The following is a 17,488-nucleotide window of genomic DNA, read 5'->3' as shown; positions in this document are numbered from 1 at the left end:
ATTTTTAGTGAGCATTAGATTCTTAGATATCATTGTAGCTCTTTCCCCAAACTTTCTGTCTCAGTCTTCAGACTACAGAATAGTGATAAAAGCAGGCCAGCCCTTTTATTTAAGATGACTATCTTGAATATTAAAATTATACCGGCTAGTAAGGCAATGTAACGTAGAATCATAGGTTGGTGCAAGAATATAGACTATTCTCCAAATAGAGAAGGTTCCTACATAGGAAGAATCTGTTCAGTCAGTGGTGGTCCAGACAGAGCAGACTTCTTAATGTTTCTGTGTGAGTAGGAAATGATGTAATTTCCCTTTATAGCTCCTGAACTGAGTCTTCATGCAAGACCTCATTTTGTGCCTGACTGCCTGTCCCAGCGTAGGCACCAGGAAAAAGGAATACCTGCAGCCGCTTACCTGAATTGCTTATATTTCTGGAGAAGAGCAGGTTGGGAATTTTAGCTCACATCTCCAAGTGAGACTATAAGCTTACATCACTCCTCCTCTAGTACAGAGCTCTGAAAAGCCACTGCAGAAGGGGCAGTGATCTCCTGCATGAAATGGTCTGGCATAGGTGATTCTATCCAAGGAACAGGCAGTTCCTTGGGGAAACAAGCAGTGGACCAGCTGTGATATTCAAAGTCACGCTTTGGGTCCCTTGCCTTTTTTAGGGCAGCACAGTGACAAGCTGTCCTTGTTTATCTGAGCTGCCAGCTTCCAGGCCAGAGCAAGGAAATGACAAAAAGCTTCAGAGATTCATCTGTTACTAAAGCAGCATCTTTTATCCCATACATATATATTTATATGTATACACATACACATATATATTGGATTGAATTAAAAAGCTTGTCATAATGAAACAATTCTCTTGTATTACTTAACAGTATTTTCCTTCTGTTAAAGATGGAATTTGTTTTCATGGGTGTTTAACAGATAAAGTAATATATATTTGATCTTCTTATATATGTTACAGGCTCCAAAAAAGGCAAAGAAGAAGATAGAAGGTGGTTCCAATGTATTCTCTATGTTTGAACAAACTCAGATCCAGGAGTTCAAAGAGGTTGGTCACTATTCTGCTGTTCTCTATAGTCTCCTGTCATCGCTAATGAATAACATAGGTTTTGTTTGTAATCCTTATTCAATTCTCCATCTGCTTTAATAGAACACACAGTTGTTTTCTGAATCATCTCTGTGGTTTTGGCTGGTATATCATTTTCCTTGTGTGTTTGTTTGTTCTTTCCTTCATTCTTTCTTTCATTCTTTCTTTCCTTCCGTCTGTCTCTCCCTTGCTCTCCTGTCTCAAGCTCCAGACCTACTTGAAAAGCCCCCAAGCCCCTTCCCAAAAATCAAGTAAAATTATCATCTCATCCACTGTAGCCCGGATTCAGGAAAACACTTGAGCACATGTTTAAAGTTAAGTTTAAGTGGTGTTTTCAACAAGAATAGTCTTCCGTTCTCAAGTATTATCCTGAATAGAGGTGCCTTATTGAACCAGGGCTTTAATTAGTGCACTGTTGCACAATAGCAACAGAAAATATTCTTCTGTGCCCTTCTAATAATGCCCGCAAACTAGAAAGAAAAATACCAAGAAGCCCTCAGCCGAGTTTTCCCATAAAAGCCAATAAACCAAAACAACATGTTGAGATTCACTAAGTAAGCATATTTAAGCTCCCAAAGAATTTGGTATTACCATGCATCTTTGACCTTTGAGGAGGTAAATATAATTGGCTGGCATAAAAGCTGAAGGATATTAAAGACATAATTTGGTGAGTTTATGCTCTTTTTCTGTGTGGACATTCAGAATGCCTGTGAGGCCAGCACATTTTGCACTGGTTTGTCATTTTAAAATACGATTTTTTTCTCTATTTTTGCTAACTTACACCTCCAAAGCAATTTCCAATGTGATAAACAGCTACAGTTTCATTTTATTCATGTGGCTTTCAACTTGACTTTTCATGAAGATTCCCACCAGTAAAGCTCAGTAGTGAATGAGACTAAAAATGTATGCAAAGGATTGCGAGCATGGCCCAGGTAAATTAATTGAAACCTCTTCTCCACAGTTAATGGGAACATTAACTTCTCCCACCTCTTCTCCATATCCTATGAACCCTTAGTTGTATTTTCTCCAAGGTCTGCAGCTTGTGAACTGGTCAGAATACTATATTGGATCTGCTTTAATTAAGATATTACCTTAATATCATTTCTGGAAGAGTGGTGGCAGAATAATAGCAAGAGCATAAGGCAGGGGAGTTGCCCAGAGAAAACCAAGACCATGTTGTGTCTAAAACCAGGATAACTGGGACAAGGATTTCTGAAAAGCTGGTTTTGATCAGAACATTTTTATCTAGAGATTTCAACCAGAAGAAGTTTCAGCATTGCTGTGACTACGTTATTTTAAGTTCACCCATTACAACACATACCTAACACTTTTCCTGCCTTCTGTGAGCTTGCTGGGCTCTGCTTTGCTCTTTATGTTTTCTTCTGGTTTGCTTCCAAATTGTGGGGATCACCACTCAAAGCAAGCCTCCCCCCCAAGAGGAAGGAAAGCAGCTCTAAAGAGTTGGGCTTAGGTTTTTATAAGGTGATGGTTTGGCAGGTAAATGAAGGGTTATGAACATGCATGCTGCAAGTAATCACATGGGCAAACCAGAATGTGAGCAGAGGGCTTTGTAAGAAACTGAAGGTAAAACTACTTGAAGATATGTTGATGTAGTATGGTCATGGAAAGAAATGCACCCTGTAGAGCAATAGACTTTAAAACTCTGCAAGTTCCTGCTGCAGTGGGCTGGCTGTATTCTCAGGAGAACGTTGTCTTTCACACTAATGCTGGAATCAGAATTATTCCTGGTCATTGTAAAGATACACTCTCATATTGATGTGCATGTCAGACAGATAACCAGCTTCAGAGACATGCCTGCTTCTAGTAATACTCCCCATAGTACAACCAAGGGGATTTCAGGTCATTAAAATCTTTCAAAATCAATGAAACATTAAAAGTGTGATGGCAGGAAATAGACAGACATGCAAATAGGTAAATAGGCAGTTGGCTGGCTTAGTAAATAATGGGTACAGCACAGAAATCCTGTGTTGGCTGAAAATGGAGAGATAACTGTGGTTTTTTCCTCCATAGTTAATTTTTTCCTGACCAGAAGTATTTAAGGTCAGCACATTAAGGTCAGCCAGAGCACAGTGCACAGTCTGAAGAATACAATTTATTGGAAAGGGAAACAAACTTGGACTAAACAATACTGTGAAACCTACATTTCTCTGTACTTTTGAAAATCCAGCTATCTCTGTGTGAGGGATCATTTTAAGGCCCACAAGGAACTGACTTTAGCTTGATACCAGCGAGATATCTACAGTAATTAAATGTTTTACAGACTGTGATAGCTGCACAAAGGAATGAGGAATGGGAAAGGTACAAAACACACAGAGTAACCACTGACTAAATCCTCCCTAACTAAAGCCTCCCTAGTTCAAACTTTTATGGGTTAAGGCCTGAATGGCTGGAGCTGCCAGCATTGGCTTCAGCCCAGCTACACACTGCACTGAACATTAATTTAGTAAGAAGAACTTCGGGTGGGTTGAATTAAGCCCCTTGCCAAGCTACAGCAATGTGTTGAAAGTGAGGAAAGTGCAATGCTGTGGCATGATGTGGATGAAGCAAAGGAAGTGATTCTTTTTCACAGCATAAATATAATACCCCCCTGAACTGGTATTTGAGACTGTAGCGTTGTCCGATGCAACATAGCAATGGCAGTAAATATTCCTTTTTCTTCCAACAGGCTTTTACCATCATGGATCAGAACAGGGATGGCTTTATTGACAAAGCAGACTTGAGAGACACATTTGCTGCACTAGGTAAACTGGTAGTAAGAATTCAGTACTTAAAAGAAACGCAATTTAAATTTCAAGCACAGAAGAAAAGCTTGTATTAGAATTACACTGGGAAAGTAATGAGATACACAGGAGGTGAAAGGAAAACTGTTCAATCTGATTTCTTTCCTTTACGGTACTTGCTATTTGACTACATAGCCTCCAGCTGGAAAGTCTCCCGAGCAGCCTCTTTCAGAAGCAAAAAGAAGGTCTCCCTGGGACTCTCTGCTGGGTGCTACAGAGCTGTGCAGCTCCAAAGGCACTGATCCCTCCCCTGCAGCTATGTCATACAAAGCCCACCCAAGCAGGGATCCATGCCAGGCATTTCTGATTTGCCTCTGAATCCAGGCTTCACAGGCTACACCTTTTTCATGTAGGAACCATGCAATATCTACCGATTAACATTGTTGTCATGGACTAGCTGCCCCTCTGCCCACACGAAAGTAGAAAGACTTCATGTGAGGTTCTGTGCTGTTGGGCTTTTATGTGAAGTGGAATGTGCATGTCATGAGATTAAGTATTGTCCGTTCCATGCGCATCACAATCCTGATAATATCAAGCAGATTAAAGCAAATCTTCCCAAGGAAAGGAAAAATCAAAATGCCCATGATCCCAAACCTGGAGTTGTATCCTTGTTGCAACATTTGAGGCTTGAGCAGTGATGTAGGCATTTGGGCTTTTGCCATCTGGATCCTATTAAAAAGAGTTTGATAAGAATCTTCAGAGCTCCCTGGGGTGGAGTCAGACACCAGCAGAATCAGTGCAAAGAGCAGAAGCTCCTGAACTCTTTATTGTGACAACGAGGTTTGCAAACTTTGGCCTGTAGCTACTGTTACCCTGAAATATTTACTTCCTAAGGCCAAGTTCTGGTATCTTTCCTGTTCAATGAAGTCTTTCAATGCCTATAAAGTACCGTCACGGCAAATTGCCACTCGGTTTGAGTTGCCAGGGACTAAGTTCTCATCGATAGGACTGTGCAGGGATGGGGAAGAGATGGACTGTGCAAGGATAGGGAAGGGACAGGACTGCATAAGGGTGAGGAAAGGATACAACTACTCAACTCATCCATCTGCTCTCTACTCTTAATATATAGGAGGGCAAAGTCTGAGACCTTGGATTCACTTCAGTCACTTTGAACTCTGTTATATTAATATCAGTGGGGCCTGTGTTTCACCTGAGGTAAAAAAAAAACACCCAAAAATGAAAACCAGTTTATTTGGAAGTGCCCCTTCTTTCGTCCACTGCTGGCCACGTCTGTATTATTTATCCTTCTTACTCCTTCAGTCACCCTTTGATCTTAGAGCCAGCTCTGCCAATTTGTTTTACACGGGGGTATTCTGGAGCTCTGTTCTACCATGTTATTAGCAAAGTTGCACAGAGCCCTGAGCTCCCAGTGGGAGGAGATGAATGGGAATCGTTTTTTGAAGCACAATTTGTGATTTATTATGAAAAATGATCTCTGCTGCAGGTCGTCTGAATGTCAAGAATGAAGAGCTTGAAGCCATGGTGAAGGAGGCGCCAGGTCCTATTAACTTCACTGTCTTCCTTACTATGTTTGGGGAAAAGCTGAAAGGTAAGTACCTTTGGGGTATTGGAGAGGTATCTGTCAAAGATCCTCAGCACTGAAATATCTCAGCACCTTGCAAATTATAATAATGTATCCACAGAAGAATGCTTAAAGGCAAGGAGTGATCTCCGTTTTTGCAGACAGAGCTGAAGTATGAAAAGGCTATGGGACGGTCCAGAGGACAATTCAAAGGTGTTGATTTCAGCTTACATAAGCTAACATGAAAGTGGTAAGTTGAGGTCCAGAAAGTAATGAAATCACAGCAGCCTGGAGTGCAGTGCAGATGAGTTACTCACTGTCAGTGGGTTCCTGGGCTGAATGAAGTCTGTTGCTCATGCCATAGTGGTATCATTCCCAGCGTTAGCTGATTTAAAAGTATTTTCAGTATTTCTGAAAGAAAAACCTTCTGCGCACCTTTGGCTCAATAACAAACACGACCTCTGCATCATTCCTGCAGTTACAGGGCATGAGGGAGCAACATGGCCTTCCCTCATTTTCTGTAGGAGTTGTAACCCAGTGGCCCAGCCTTGATTTCCCTTGAGATCAACAGTGATTTTACCATTGGATATTCTGCTGAATAACTCTTAATAGAGGGGAGAAATTGAAATAATTTCAGTAGATTTATGTTGATAAGGGAGAAAGACTTTGCTCAATGCCACAGAATACATAGGGATCACTGTAGGGAGTCCAGGAAATGTGGGTACTAAATTTTTTGCAGGAGCTAGTAATTTAGTTGTGTCTCTTATACTGTTCATGGCTAGAAAGGGCAAGAGAGAGAGTGGGAGAGGCCAAGGGAAACCTCTGGTCATTTTCCTATATGCATTAGAGATAAGGGAAAGCCTTGACCTTCAAAGCAAGGTTGGCTTTAGACAACCCCATTCCAGAAGTTTGATAAAATAATTAATGAGCAGAAACCCAGAAAAATCTGATCCCATCTTCTGAAAAACATTCACTGTGTTGCTACTGGACTCTGGCTTTTTATTGCTGAGCACAATTTCAGTGAAGGGCTTTCAACGCTTGGAACAGGAAAGAGAGAGGTCTGAAAGAATGAATTAATGTAGCTAGTTCTCAAAGAAATACACTCTTACTGAGGAACAAGGCATGTCTGGGAAGCATAAGAAGTGATGGCAAAGGCTGTAGACTGACATTGAAGAGAGGATTTTATTACCCAGACAACAATTTGACTTGGTCACAGTGCCTCCTCCACCTTTACATTCCAGAAGTCAGCTTACAGAACAGGTAGTGCCTTTTCCTTCATAATCTTCATTCTAGGATATGTGACTATTTCTTGTGGGGTGCCCTGCTACCTATTCCTGTCTATTTGTGATGCTTACCGTCACCCAGAGCATAGAATTTAGTTCTTCTTCCTTTCCTCTCTTTCCTCTTGTGTCCTACGATGGCTAAAGCTGGCAAGGGTCTGGCTCTGCCAATTGTGTGGGCTAAAAGCCGCGCCAGCACAGGAAGGTGAATGGTGAAGCATACCCCTCTTGTCTGCAGGTTTCCTGTTGGCTACCAGCAGAGGAGGAGGGTTTTTTTAATTTCCATTTGGTGAAGGGAAAATCACAGCTGTGCTTGTCATGCCCTTCTGGTTGAGTTTGTCATGCAAAGGAAGCAGAGCCAAAAGACTGCACATTCCCAATCAAAACTAATTGGGATGAAGAGCCTTTGTAGTGCAATTAGAAAGGGAGAAAGGGCTAGAGGAAGTGGATATGGCAATTTTGCAACACTCTTTATTAGCTAAGTACCACTCAGAGAATTTGGTGAAAGGTGCTTTCTAAGTAAAATTTGTTGTGCTATAATTGATTTCTGTCATAAAGGGGAAGCTGGGATTTTCAGGCCGAGCTTTAGCTTTGTATATTGAGATTATGATGCCAGATGAACAGCTAACAAAATGAGGTTTATGTTAATGCCAACCACATGGAGCTGTTTCTACAGGGAGTCAGAATAATACAATTTGTACAGAAAACAGAGATGCCGCACATCAAAGAAACCACTTTATTTACCAGCTAATCAATAAAGAATGCCTGCTGCATTGCTTCTCTTCAAAGCCAAAGTCCAAGGATATGACAGAGTAGAAAATGTAAAACACAGTAAGAACAAAAAAAAAAAATCCCCCCCACTGTGGGGACTACTTTAAATGCGACCTTTCCTCCAAGCTGGAAGATGCTTCACTTCATGGGACAATCAAAATGCTCATTAAATGCCAGTGCTCTTTGTATTGATCATATATTCATTGCAGTTTGAATGCAATGGCAAAAGAATATACATGATCAGTGCCATTAGGTTTTTTCATTATTATATCCACTAAAGTACTACTAATAATCCTTATTAATCCTTATTAAACCTTTTAAACAAAGAAAACTAAGGCAGCACCGCGAGTGCATGTAGTCATGAGAGCAGGGGATCTTGACTGGGTTCTCTTCTGGTTCTGTCTCTGCCAGACTTTGAAACTGCAGTTCCTCCCCACTCTTTCAACATTTCAGTATTCCAGGAAGCTTCGTTTGTCCGTGGGTCTGTCAATCTGCCTGTAAATTCGGTTTCCCACAGTTACAATGATTTTTATTATATATACTACCATAATATTTTGTAACACTGGCGAGGTGACAGGGTATACAGTGTATCTTTGGTGTGGGTTGAAACTGACAGAGTGTACTCACAATCTGCAGTGTTGCAGAATAATCTGAAACCCCAGCCAAGATTCAGGCACTCTGAAAGCTAGTCCCTGACCCATTTTTTTTTTCCAGTCTAAATAGATGGGACAGATAAAGGATAGAAGAAAAGGAAGGCTATTACTATCATTTTACTGCTGGGAACAGAGGAGCAGGGAAATTAAAGTCATACCAACAGTCTGTGGCCCAGCTAAGAGCAAAAGCAAAATCTTGGAGCCATAGTCTAGTGCTTTAAGCCATCCTGTTTCTGTAAGTAACACTGATGAAGAGATCCTTCAGTGGAAGTGCACTACAGAATGTAAGTGGAGAGCACCATTTTACATTGATCATGCTGTTTCCATTGCATTCCTTTGTCATTCTGATTTTAGGATGAACTCTATTTCCTTTAGTGAAGAAAATAACCCCTTCCTTATACAGTGAAGAACAAGTAACATCACAGAGTGTTTTTACAAGGAACGTCCAGTACAAGATTAAAGGAAGCCAGTGAGGGAAACAGTTTGTTATATTTTCATTTCTGAAAGCCACTAATCCTCTGGGTACTGATATTGGAGACCAGTTCCTGGAAGTTTTCTCTCCTGCAGACATAGAATAGATATGAGTTATTATTTTTAAGCTTCTGAGCATTGAACTATTCACCTCTATTGTTTATCTGACATGACAAATGCTGCCGACTGAAGGAACCTTTGTCTTCAAACCTACAACTGCAGAATTTTCCATTTTGCTCTGGTTTTGAGTGAATGCAATTACTTAGCAAGTATTCAGCAGCTATAGAAACACATCCAGGCTGCTAAATTATATTTCATTAATTTTAGGCACAGACCCAGAAGAAACCATTCTGAATGCTTTTAAGATTTTCGACCCAGAAGGAAAAGGCCACATAAAGGCAGACTAGTAAGTTTATTTCAAATCCTTTTAAAAGAATAATAGTAATAATAATAATTGCACAGGTTTAAAGAACAGCTTAAAAGCTATATATTTTGCAGTATTTTAAGAAGCAGAAGAGCTGTCAGGCAGAGAAAACATTTAGCTTTGTAAGCCAGAGTTAAAAGACTGGACTATTGTATGAATGTATTTGTATACTAAAAAGAGATGTTATTGTCTTCAGACACTGCAAGAGGCAATGGAAATATAATCACATGTAGGCTATTAGATAGCCTTTTTTGAAGGTCTGGATATAAATCAACACATGAGTCTTTGTAGATTAACTCCATATGTAAAATGAAAATGAATGTCTGGTGCCTAACTGAGAGTGCTTGTCTAAAATGGGAAACCTAGCCCCCTTTTAACCAAAGTGATCAATTTAATTAACTCTGGGACATGGTTTTAGTGAGGACATTTTCCTTGTTACATGTTCACCATCAGAGCCTTCTGCTTCTAGACAATAATTTGCTGTAAAATTCCACTACATATGGTGGGAGCCAAAGAGAAATAATACTGGTAATAAGATGACAATTAATGTCAATATGACTATATTTTAAATAAGGAGGCAGGACCTCATTTGTATTCACAAACTGTTACACCACCAAAGCCAGGTAAAAGGATTTGAAGTGCTAATTGCACACATGTAAATCCTCATTGCACTGTCAGAGGGTGTAAGGAGACCCTCAGGTATATGAGATAAATAATATCAGATCAGGGCAGTGGATGAGGAGATCTGACCTATGGTTCTACTGAAATGCTTTATATGCCTAGATTTATCTATATACTTAGATTCCCTCAGGAATTTGGGGTCTATATTTCCACTACAGGTAGATTTTATAAAGTGTAATATGTATAGGAAATTTATTAGGGAACCATGAGCTACAAAACTGTATTTGCACCAATGAATTCTGCTAATGTCATCATGAGGTAAATGAAAACTAAACCTTTGACCAGAACCTCTAAGGTGGAGTTTTCTATAACATTATCTGCAACTACCGATGTCTCACGAAAGTTAGTTGAAAATACAAAATTCACACAAAGTATTTCTATCCATTACCAATATGCTTTTCTATGACGGTAACCCAGTGGGCATGAGAGTCCTATTCTGGTACACAGTATGTAAAAACAAAGCAAAGAAACAGTCTTTTCACTAAACTTCCAAAGTAATTAAAACACAAGTCGATGTAGCAAACGATCTGAAAGAACAGAGGGTTAACAGTCATCCCTATTGCTTTTGGGTTAACATTATCCAACCAGCTGGGGAAGAACAGTCAGAGAGACACATCAGAAGTGACTCAAACAGTCAGAATAAAAGGTAGCCTGTTGCCAAATAGGCCAGATCACACAGTAGTGAAATCACAAGCATGAAATACAACCCTCTGATAATACAAAGCCCATGAAATGTTGTATTTCCCACCACTATATGTAACAATATACTGCATACAAAATCTGCAGCTTGCCTCCCTGTGTCCAGTTCTACATTCCTTGGATGCTGGAAGCCAGTTGGAGTTTGGGGCAAATTAGGAATGCAGGATCATGCTCCCAAATGAAGATGAGAGAGGAATACTTTTATTTTTCCTTGATGGAAAAGGTCAACCTTGTCCCTACCCCCACTGCACTGCTAACATTAGACAATTGTTTTAGTTCATCACCACAACAGAGCATAATGTTTACTTATTAGACCCGAGGGTAATGTTGATCATTACAGAACAAACCATTAAATCAATTCCGTGAATGTCTTTGAGGTTTAACTTCTATTCATATGCTTCCAAAATTTAGACATTGGAAGGTTTTGAAATAATTTTTCTGTTGGCTCAAACAGCCATTTCAAATGACAGTTAATGTTAATAAATAATATTTCTCCATATTAAAAAGTCCTGGAATGTTTCTCTCTAAAAGCAGCCATACTGACCTTTTAATCAGAACTTCTTTTTATGTTCATGGAGTTAACATCCTTGTGGGGATTTTTATGTCTCTTCCCTCTGCGTGTTTTCACCTCTAGTCTAGAAATGACTCACTTAGTCCATCGGATGGAAGCTGGGATGGAGTCTTCTAACCTTTCCAGAAGCTCCAGGAGTTTATAACTTACTTCCAAGTTCAATGACAGACTTTGTTTGCCTGCATCATTATACCACACACAAATCCTTCCTATAGCATGATGTCAAAAAGAGAAAATGCTTTCGGTTACATTCTCAGCTGGTGTAAACTGGCATAGCGTTTGGAAAGGTTGGATGATTCAGTCCTAAATGCCATTTGTGGGACAAAGTGAGTCAGGCCAACATCAACTGTGCCTCATCACCATGCAAAAAAAAAGTGTTCAGATTTGTCCCAGATGAAAATGGACCCAGGGAGCTGAGCTGCATTCTGGACCTTTGGATCTTAGTTTGGCTGAGCTAGTGATGTTTCTCATCATAGCTATAGAGCACTGCTCATTTCAACTCACCTGTTTTCCTCCAAGCCAACATTATAGAAGGGGCAAACCCAGTGGAAAACCAAAATGTCCCATAGATTTCACAGATAATTTAAAGATCCAAAGTATTTGTACTAGTAGAAGTAACTGATGCCAGGCAGGACAAGAGGTGGCATTTAGACTCCTATGTCAAGGCAAATGGATATTCTCTTTTGCCCAGAAGACTTTGATTTTTAATTTGAGAAGCAAATAGTCCTCGAAAAAAGAAAACAAGATACACACAAAAAAAAGGGTATAATCTGTAGCTTTGGAAACTGTGAATGTTTGTTTCCCTATAAAATAAATAATGGAAAATGTGCATAGATCCTTAACTCAGTCCTTCTTCCTTCTGAGAGTGCCAGAGCCTACTGGGCTGTGCATCAGAAGGCTGTAATTAGATATTTGATCTTTTCTTTTCCCCTAAATACTTTAAGCATGTGAACAGAAGACACACAGTGCCCAGATCTCTTTAATTCAGTCCTGTTTGTGATGAAGTTTATTTGTGACTTCTGACAAAATTGCTGTAAGTGCTTCCTTCTATTCACCAAGCTCCTTCCTGTATCACACTTCCTATTTACATTTGCTAATGCTGTTTGCCCCTGTGCACATATATCCAATAATCAACTCATGCTGATGGGGATGATCTCTCTACTCTTTCACTCACTGATCATTTGAGAATTCCACTTCAAAAAAATGCAGGCACATACAAATGGCTGGAATAACAAAATAGAAAGAGCAATATGAGAAAAAGAGATGAGAAAAGGCTTTGCTAAATGGAGAGAATGGTAAAGTCACGCAGGAAAAATATATACAATAACTTAAGCTCTTTCTGTGACTTCAGAGTATTTCCTAGAACTTGAATAGATATTTTCACTCTTGTCCTTATGGTTAAGATCCTTATTCATTACCCAGAAACTTCTTTTTCAGTTTTCCCTTTCTGTCCTTCCAAATGAGCACTTCACATCAACAAGGAGATTCAGAAGTGTATGTGCCTCTTATGCAAATCGGGCCATGTCTTTGTTGTAGCCTTTTACTCGAAAAAATATGTGTGTCAGAGATATGAGGAAGTTCGGTTGAAGCTTTGCCATCAAAACTACACTTTTATCTGTGTGACTTTCTTCACTCGAGATCCATGGTGTATGGGAGCAGAAAGGGAAGCTTTTCTGTTTCGCCTGAACATCTGCATCCGCAGTAGGTGAATTTTGCTCATATGGAAGTGTTCCTGCGCAGGCATGACTTCTATTAGAAATACTTAGTTTCAAATATTCACTTTAAAAAGCAGAAATAAGTATTCACATTAGAAAAAAAAAGAAAGGGCTGTTCCAGAAGAGCTATTGCTCTCACTCCCCCAGACAAATTCCTCCAAAAACGCAGCCTTTTTTCAAATCTACAAACAAAACCAGATTTCTGTGCTTGTTTCAGCTTTGGGGTTTGTACAACAGACGGCTCATCTGTTATCACAGCTTTACAGTCTGCTTTACTGATCTAGAAAGAATACTGGAAATATGTAAGTACCTTTGGTAGTGAAAAAAGGAGCCACCTCTGCCTCTTCGGTGTGAATGCAAACTCTTTGAGATTAATATAGGCATTCTGCAGGAAGGGGGAAATTATTAGTGCAAGTGAAAGGGATGTTTACATGATATAACTGGGTTCATACTGGTGGAAGTTCTAGCACATTGGGCATGTCCTGTCCTCAGCATTGGGTGAAATATAAAGACATTTTATCTAAGGGGGTGAGGCGAAGAGCAGTGATCATTCTTCCTGGCTTTTCTATTCACCTGTGAACTTAGGTAAAAAAATTACGTGCTCGACTGATTTTGCACAATGGGTTTGAAAACAGAAGGTAAATTGTCTGAGAGTCTGTCCCCAAAATATTCTCTTTGATGTAATTGCATAAGATACAGATTGTGTGGGGGATAAGCTCCTTGTTACAGTGCTGTAACTCCAGATCAAGACATTGTACCATGAAATACAACAGGTCTCATGCCATTTCATGGTCTCCTCTGAGAATGACTGCATGCAAATAAAGGGATTCTCAGATGATGATTCGGAATGGCTTTTGGAGTTCTCTTTCAAGTCCTCTTTCTCATTTCATGCTCTGTTCCTTTCATCCTCAGATTTTACAGAAAAAATTCCCTCTTTTGGTTTTGTGAAGTGATCCAAACTTTTAACAGCAAGTGAGAAAACCTACCATTTTAGGTTAAGATAACCATAGCAAATTGCTGTGTTTCAATTACAGTAATAACCTTAAACAATTTTAAACCTCTATAAAATGTCACAAAAGCAAAATAAGTTGGCAGAGCGAGGCATTGACACTGATGGGTGCCCACAGAACATCTTTTACAATATCGTGTAAGGATTAACAGCTCTAATTTATGCAGTCACACAGATTTTCTTTCAGGCAACTTCAGGAGGGATCTTGCCATCTGAATTGTCATGTGCCATTATCACCCTTTAATCGGGTTATTTTGTTTTATTTAACAGCATCAAAGAAATGCTTATGACACAGGCAGACCGGTTCAGTCAAGAAGAGGTAAGGATCGTCTTTACTCAAATTAGGAATCTATTTTATGCAGCAATAAGAATTTGCCCCTCTTTAAATGCATGAATTCAGCTGAAATCCAGACTGAGAGAAGGATGGTGCCAGCTCTAGCAATTATGAACAATTCAAAGCATCTCCTCTGAATAGCTCCATGGCTAAATCAAAGTCAAACAGATTGTTTGGACTTCCATCCAAGTGTAAGCGTGGCCTATCTCTTGCTGTTCTTTCCTATGGTGAGATGGGCAATGAATTTACTACAGTTTAAGTGGGTTTGGGTGGGGACTGTGATCTGGTTTCCATTTCTGTGAGAGTTATTTTGTTTGAAATCTGAAATGAGTTCTGCAATGAGGTACTGACTTTGTGGTTTGTGTGAGACTGAACATGGATTCTGCTGGCTGGGAAGAATTTAGAGGGACTTCATTTTCAGAAGAGGAGGTTGAGCGGAGTTGGTTCATGGCAAGAACAGTCGGGAGTACAGTATTTGGCCAGAGCTTACCTGGATTTCTGGAATGCTCTTTTTGACAGGGTACTTGTTGGGAGTCTGGCAGGACTGTATTAGCTGGTTGTGTCCTAATTCCTATTTCAATTTTGCTGAAGCTAAGCAATAATTTTCCATCGAGGTTAACGGATCAAGGCAGAAGGGAGCTGAACTGGGGGGGAAACGAAAAGCAGTACATGTTGCTGTCCCACAGTCCTATGTTTGTAACACTTATCTCCTGTTTGCTTGGCAGATTAAACAGATGTTTGCTGCTTTCCCTCCAGATGTCTCTGGTAATCTTGACTATAAGAACCTCTGTTACGTTATCACCCATGGTGAGGAAAAAGACTAAGAGGAAAAGATGAGCTTCTCCTGTGATGATGCACCGAGTTATTTCATAATGCTTTTGTGTGCAAGACAAAGGGCTAAACATTCAGTATGGGAAGCCATGTGGTCATCAGAAGAGAACCAATAAAACAATTGAAATTGGATTAAAGTTATTTAAGGCTCCTGTTTGTATAAAATATGCAAATTCCAATTTTGTGAGTTTTTTCCCATCCTTTTTTTTCCTGTTAGTGGTTTGAAATGGAATTTTCTTGATGAACTGGTGCTTTTATGATTTATTGACAATCCTAATGTTCACCAGATGGTCCACTGGGCACTGCAGTGTTGCTTAACCTCTTGTCTTTTATACATAAGCTCCATGCATTAATTGAGAAATCCTTCAACTTATTGCACCAGGAACAGTATTTAGTAAATAGAATTCTGCTCCATTTCACAGCCCCTAGCAATGAAAATGTAAATAAAAGAATCTTAAGTTCTTGTGAATATGCAACATGCCCTCTCTATCTTAGTGATGTGCCCAGTTCCTGAAGCCATTTGACTCATTTGCTTTGGTGCAAAAGAACAGAAACAGTAGGAGAGTGGCTGTTTTTCTCATGATATAATTTACCTAGGTGCACTTAGAAACCAGTAATAGCAAATTTCACCCTTCATAGTTACCTTTATTATGTGTAGGAGGTTGTCTATGAAATAACAATAATGTCCAGTCTTTCACTCCCTGGTATTAGCCTTATTTTACAGGTGAGGCACACACCAGAAGGATTTTTTGCCAAAGGTCATCGAAAGTCTAGGGACAAAGACAGGAAAAGAACCCAGGAGCAGTAGCCCAGGGTTACACATGAAAGCAGACTACTTCTCCCTTTCATAAGCCAAGATCAGCGTGGTTTCTAAAATGGGCTACAGTTTCTTGTATTTGGACTTCTAGGAACTGGACGCATTCTGCCTATGTGGAATATTGCAGAAGTGCTTCTTGTGTGGGAGTCAGAAGGATGTTGCAGCCAAAGGAAAACAAGCGTCTGCTGTTTTAGCAACTAATGAAAAGGGTTTCCTTTTGCATCAATGTTGTTGGCGCCACAGTCCCACAGACACTGAGAGGAAGTAACAAGCTATTCATTTGCTGTTTCCATCTTAGTCTTTGTAGAAAGAAGACTGGAAGGCAAAGTGTCAAATTTGCCCTCATCAGGAGGGGCAGAAATTACATGAAAAAGCTCTGGGATGTGACATTCATCCCCACCTGCATTTTTTGTTGTTCCAGCAAACCCTACACTCCATGCAGTTTAAGTAATATAGAACAACTGGAAAGAGAAGGCTCTTAGCAGACACAAAGTTGATATAATAAATCTCATCTCTTGCCCTTATGTCCAGAAGCACTGTGTATATTCCTGTAACAGCAGTGTTTTTCTGGTATAAGTAACGATTCCCAATTGTATCTACCAGTAATTCTCTCTGTTTAAATATATTAGTAGGCAGAGCAAGAAGCAAAATTCATCCCTTTCTCCCATGTATCTTGCTGAAGATGGGCAGAGAGCTTTAGCACTCTTGCTGTATGTTCCTGTAACATCTGAAATAATTGCGTGGTCACCCAGACCTGTCCCTCCCAACAAGGTCTGCAGCTTGAGTGGGCTTTAGGGACTAGTAAATCTTCATCAATGCAAGAGTCTATATGACCTCTTTTTCTACCTCATGGGTTACTCACCAGAAGCTGAGCTCTCCTGCACAAGCACGGTTCTTACCTTTGTTTCACATGATAGCTCTTTTAGCCCCTGAGTGTGTTTTTCTTCATAGGTATATGACTACTCTTTGTGGTGTAGATAGGCAATGGGAGGTCATGGAGGTAGAAGATTTTCAGTGGCACAGTAGAGAAGCTGATTTATGAACTTCTGCTTTAGGCTTTTATGCAGACCCAAACAAGTGACAGAACTTCTCAGCAAAGAAAGGAGCTGCTTAGAGAAAAGGGAGCAGAATGAGTGCTTCATTTACAAACTTCTTTTGTAAATTGCTGGAGTGGGTCTGGAAAATGCTCTTGTATGGTGCAAACGCACATGCAAAGTTTAATACTACCTTGTATGAGCTCCACAAAATCACATACCCAACCGAATGAGTGCTGACTGTTCCACTAATATGAGCTGAAGTCACTCAGGCATCAGATGTCAGATGGTGCTTATTGCTTTTACCCTCTAAAGATTTCAGAATGAGACTGAAGACCAGATAAAATGGAATACAGCTCACCTTTGGCCTTCAATCTAGAGAGGTTTATTTTTCCTCATGCAAGCTGGTAGGCAAAAACTTTTGAGGATAAGCTCATGAAGGATCAGGTCACATTTTTCCATCAAAGCATGCACACTTTTTGATGGGTCCTTTTTCATCTGTTACTGATGAGTTACACGACTTCTTCAAGTGCAGCTCTGAGCCTGACAGAAATCCAGTCTGAGCAGTTCCACATTCTCCCCATCCCCTGGCTGTACTCCCTCCCTCAGGTCAGTACTAGAGCTCATACACAGACATGATATGACCAAGAAAAAACACCTTCAGTCTTCAACCACATCAGCTCCCTAAGCGTTTCTGCATATCTGCAATTGTCAGGGCCCTGAGTGCACTAATAGGCATTAATGGCCTTGGCGAGGCTCACCTGGAACCTCCAGACCTGCTG

At 40.1% G+C, this 17,488-nt stretch overlaps 1 protein-coding gene across 1 annotated transcript; it reads left to right on the top strand.

Moving 5' to 3' along the window:
* Window positions 1–967: 967 nt before the first annotated feature.
* Window positions 968–14,848, top strand: MYL10 (myosin light chain 10; the record flags this gene model as incomplete). The annotated part of the gene is made up of 6 exons (XM_080630088.1): window positions 968–1,054; window positions 3,780–3,855; window positions 5,339–5,443; window positions 8,919–8,997; window positions 13,961–14,009; window positions 14,750–14,848. The coding sequence occupies exons 1-6, from the start codon at window positions 1,019–1,021 to the stop codon at window positions 14,846–14,848; spliced, it is 444 nt and encodes a 147-aa protein (XP_080486214.1). The 5' UTR covers window positions 968–1,018.
* Between the last annotated feature and the right edge of the window lie 2,640 nt (window positions 14,849–17,488).

Source organism: Psittacula echo (assembly GCF_963264785.1).
Source record: "Psittacula echo genome assembly, chromosome: 15".
NCBI classification, from domain to species: Eukaryota; Metazoa; Chordata; class Aves; order Psittaciformes; family Psittacidae; genus Psittacula; species Psittacula echo.
The sequence above is the reverse complement of the archived record's forward strand: the minus strand, read 5'-3'. Positions and strand labels throughout refer to the sequence as shown.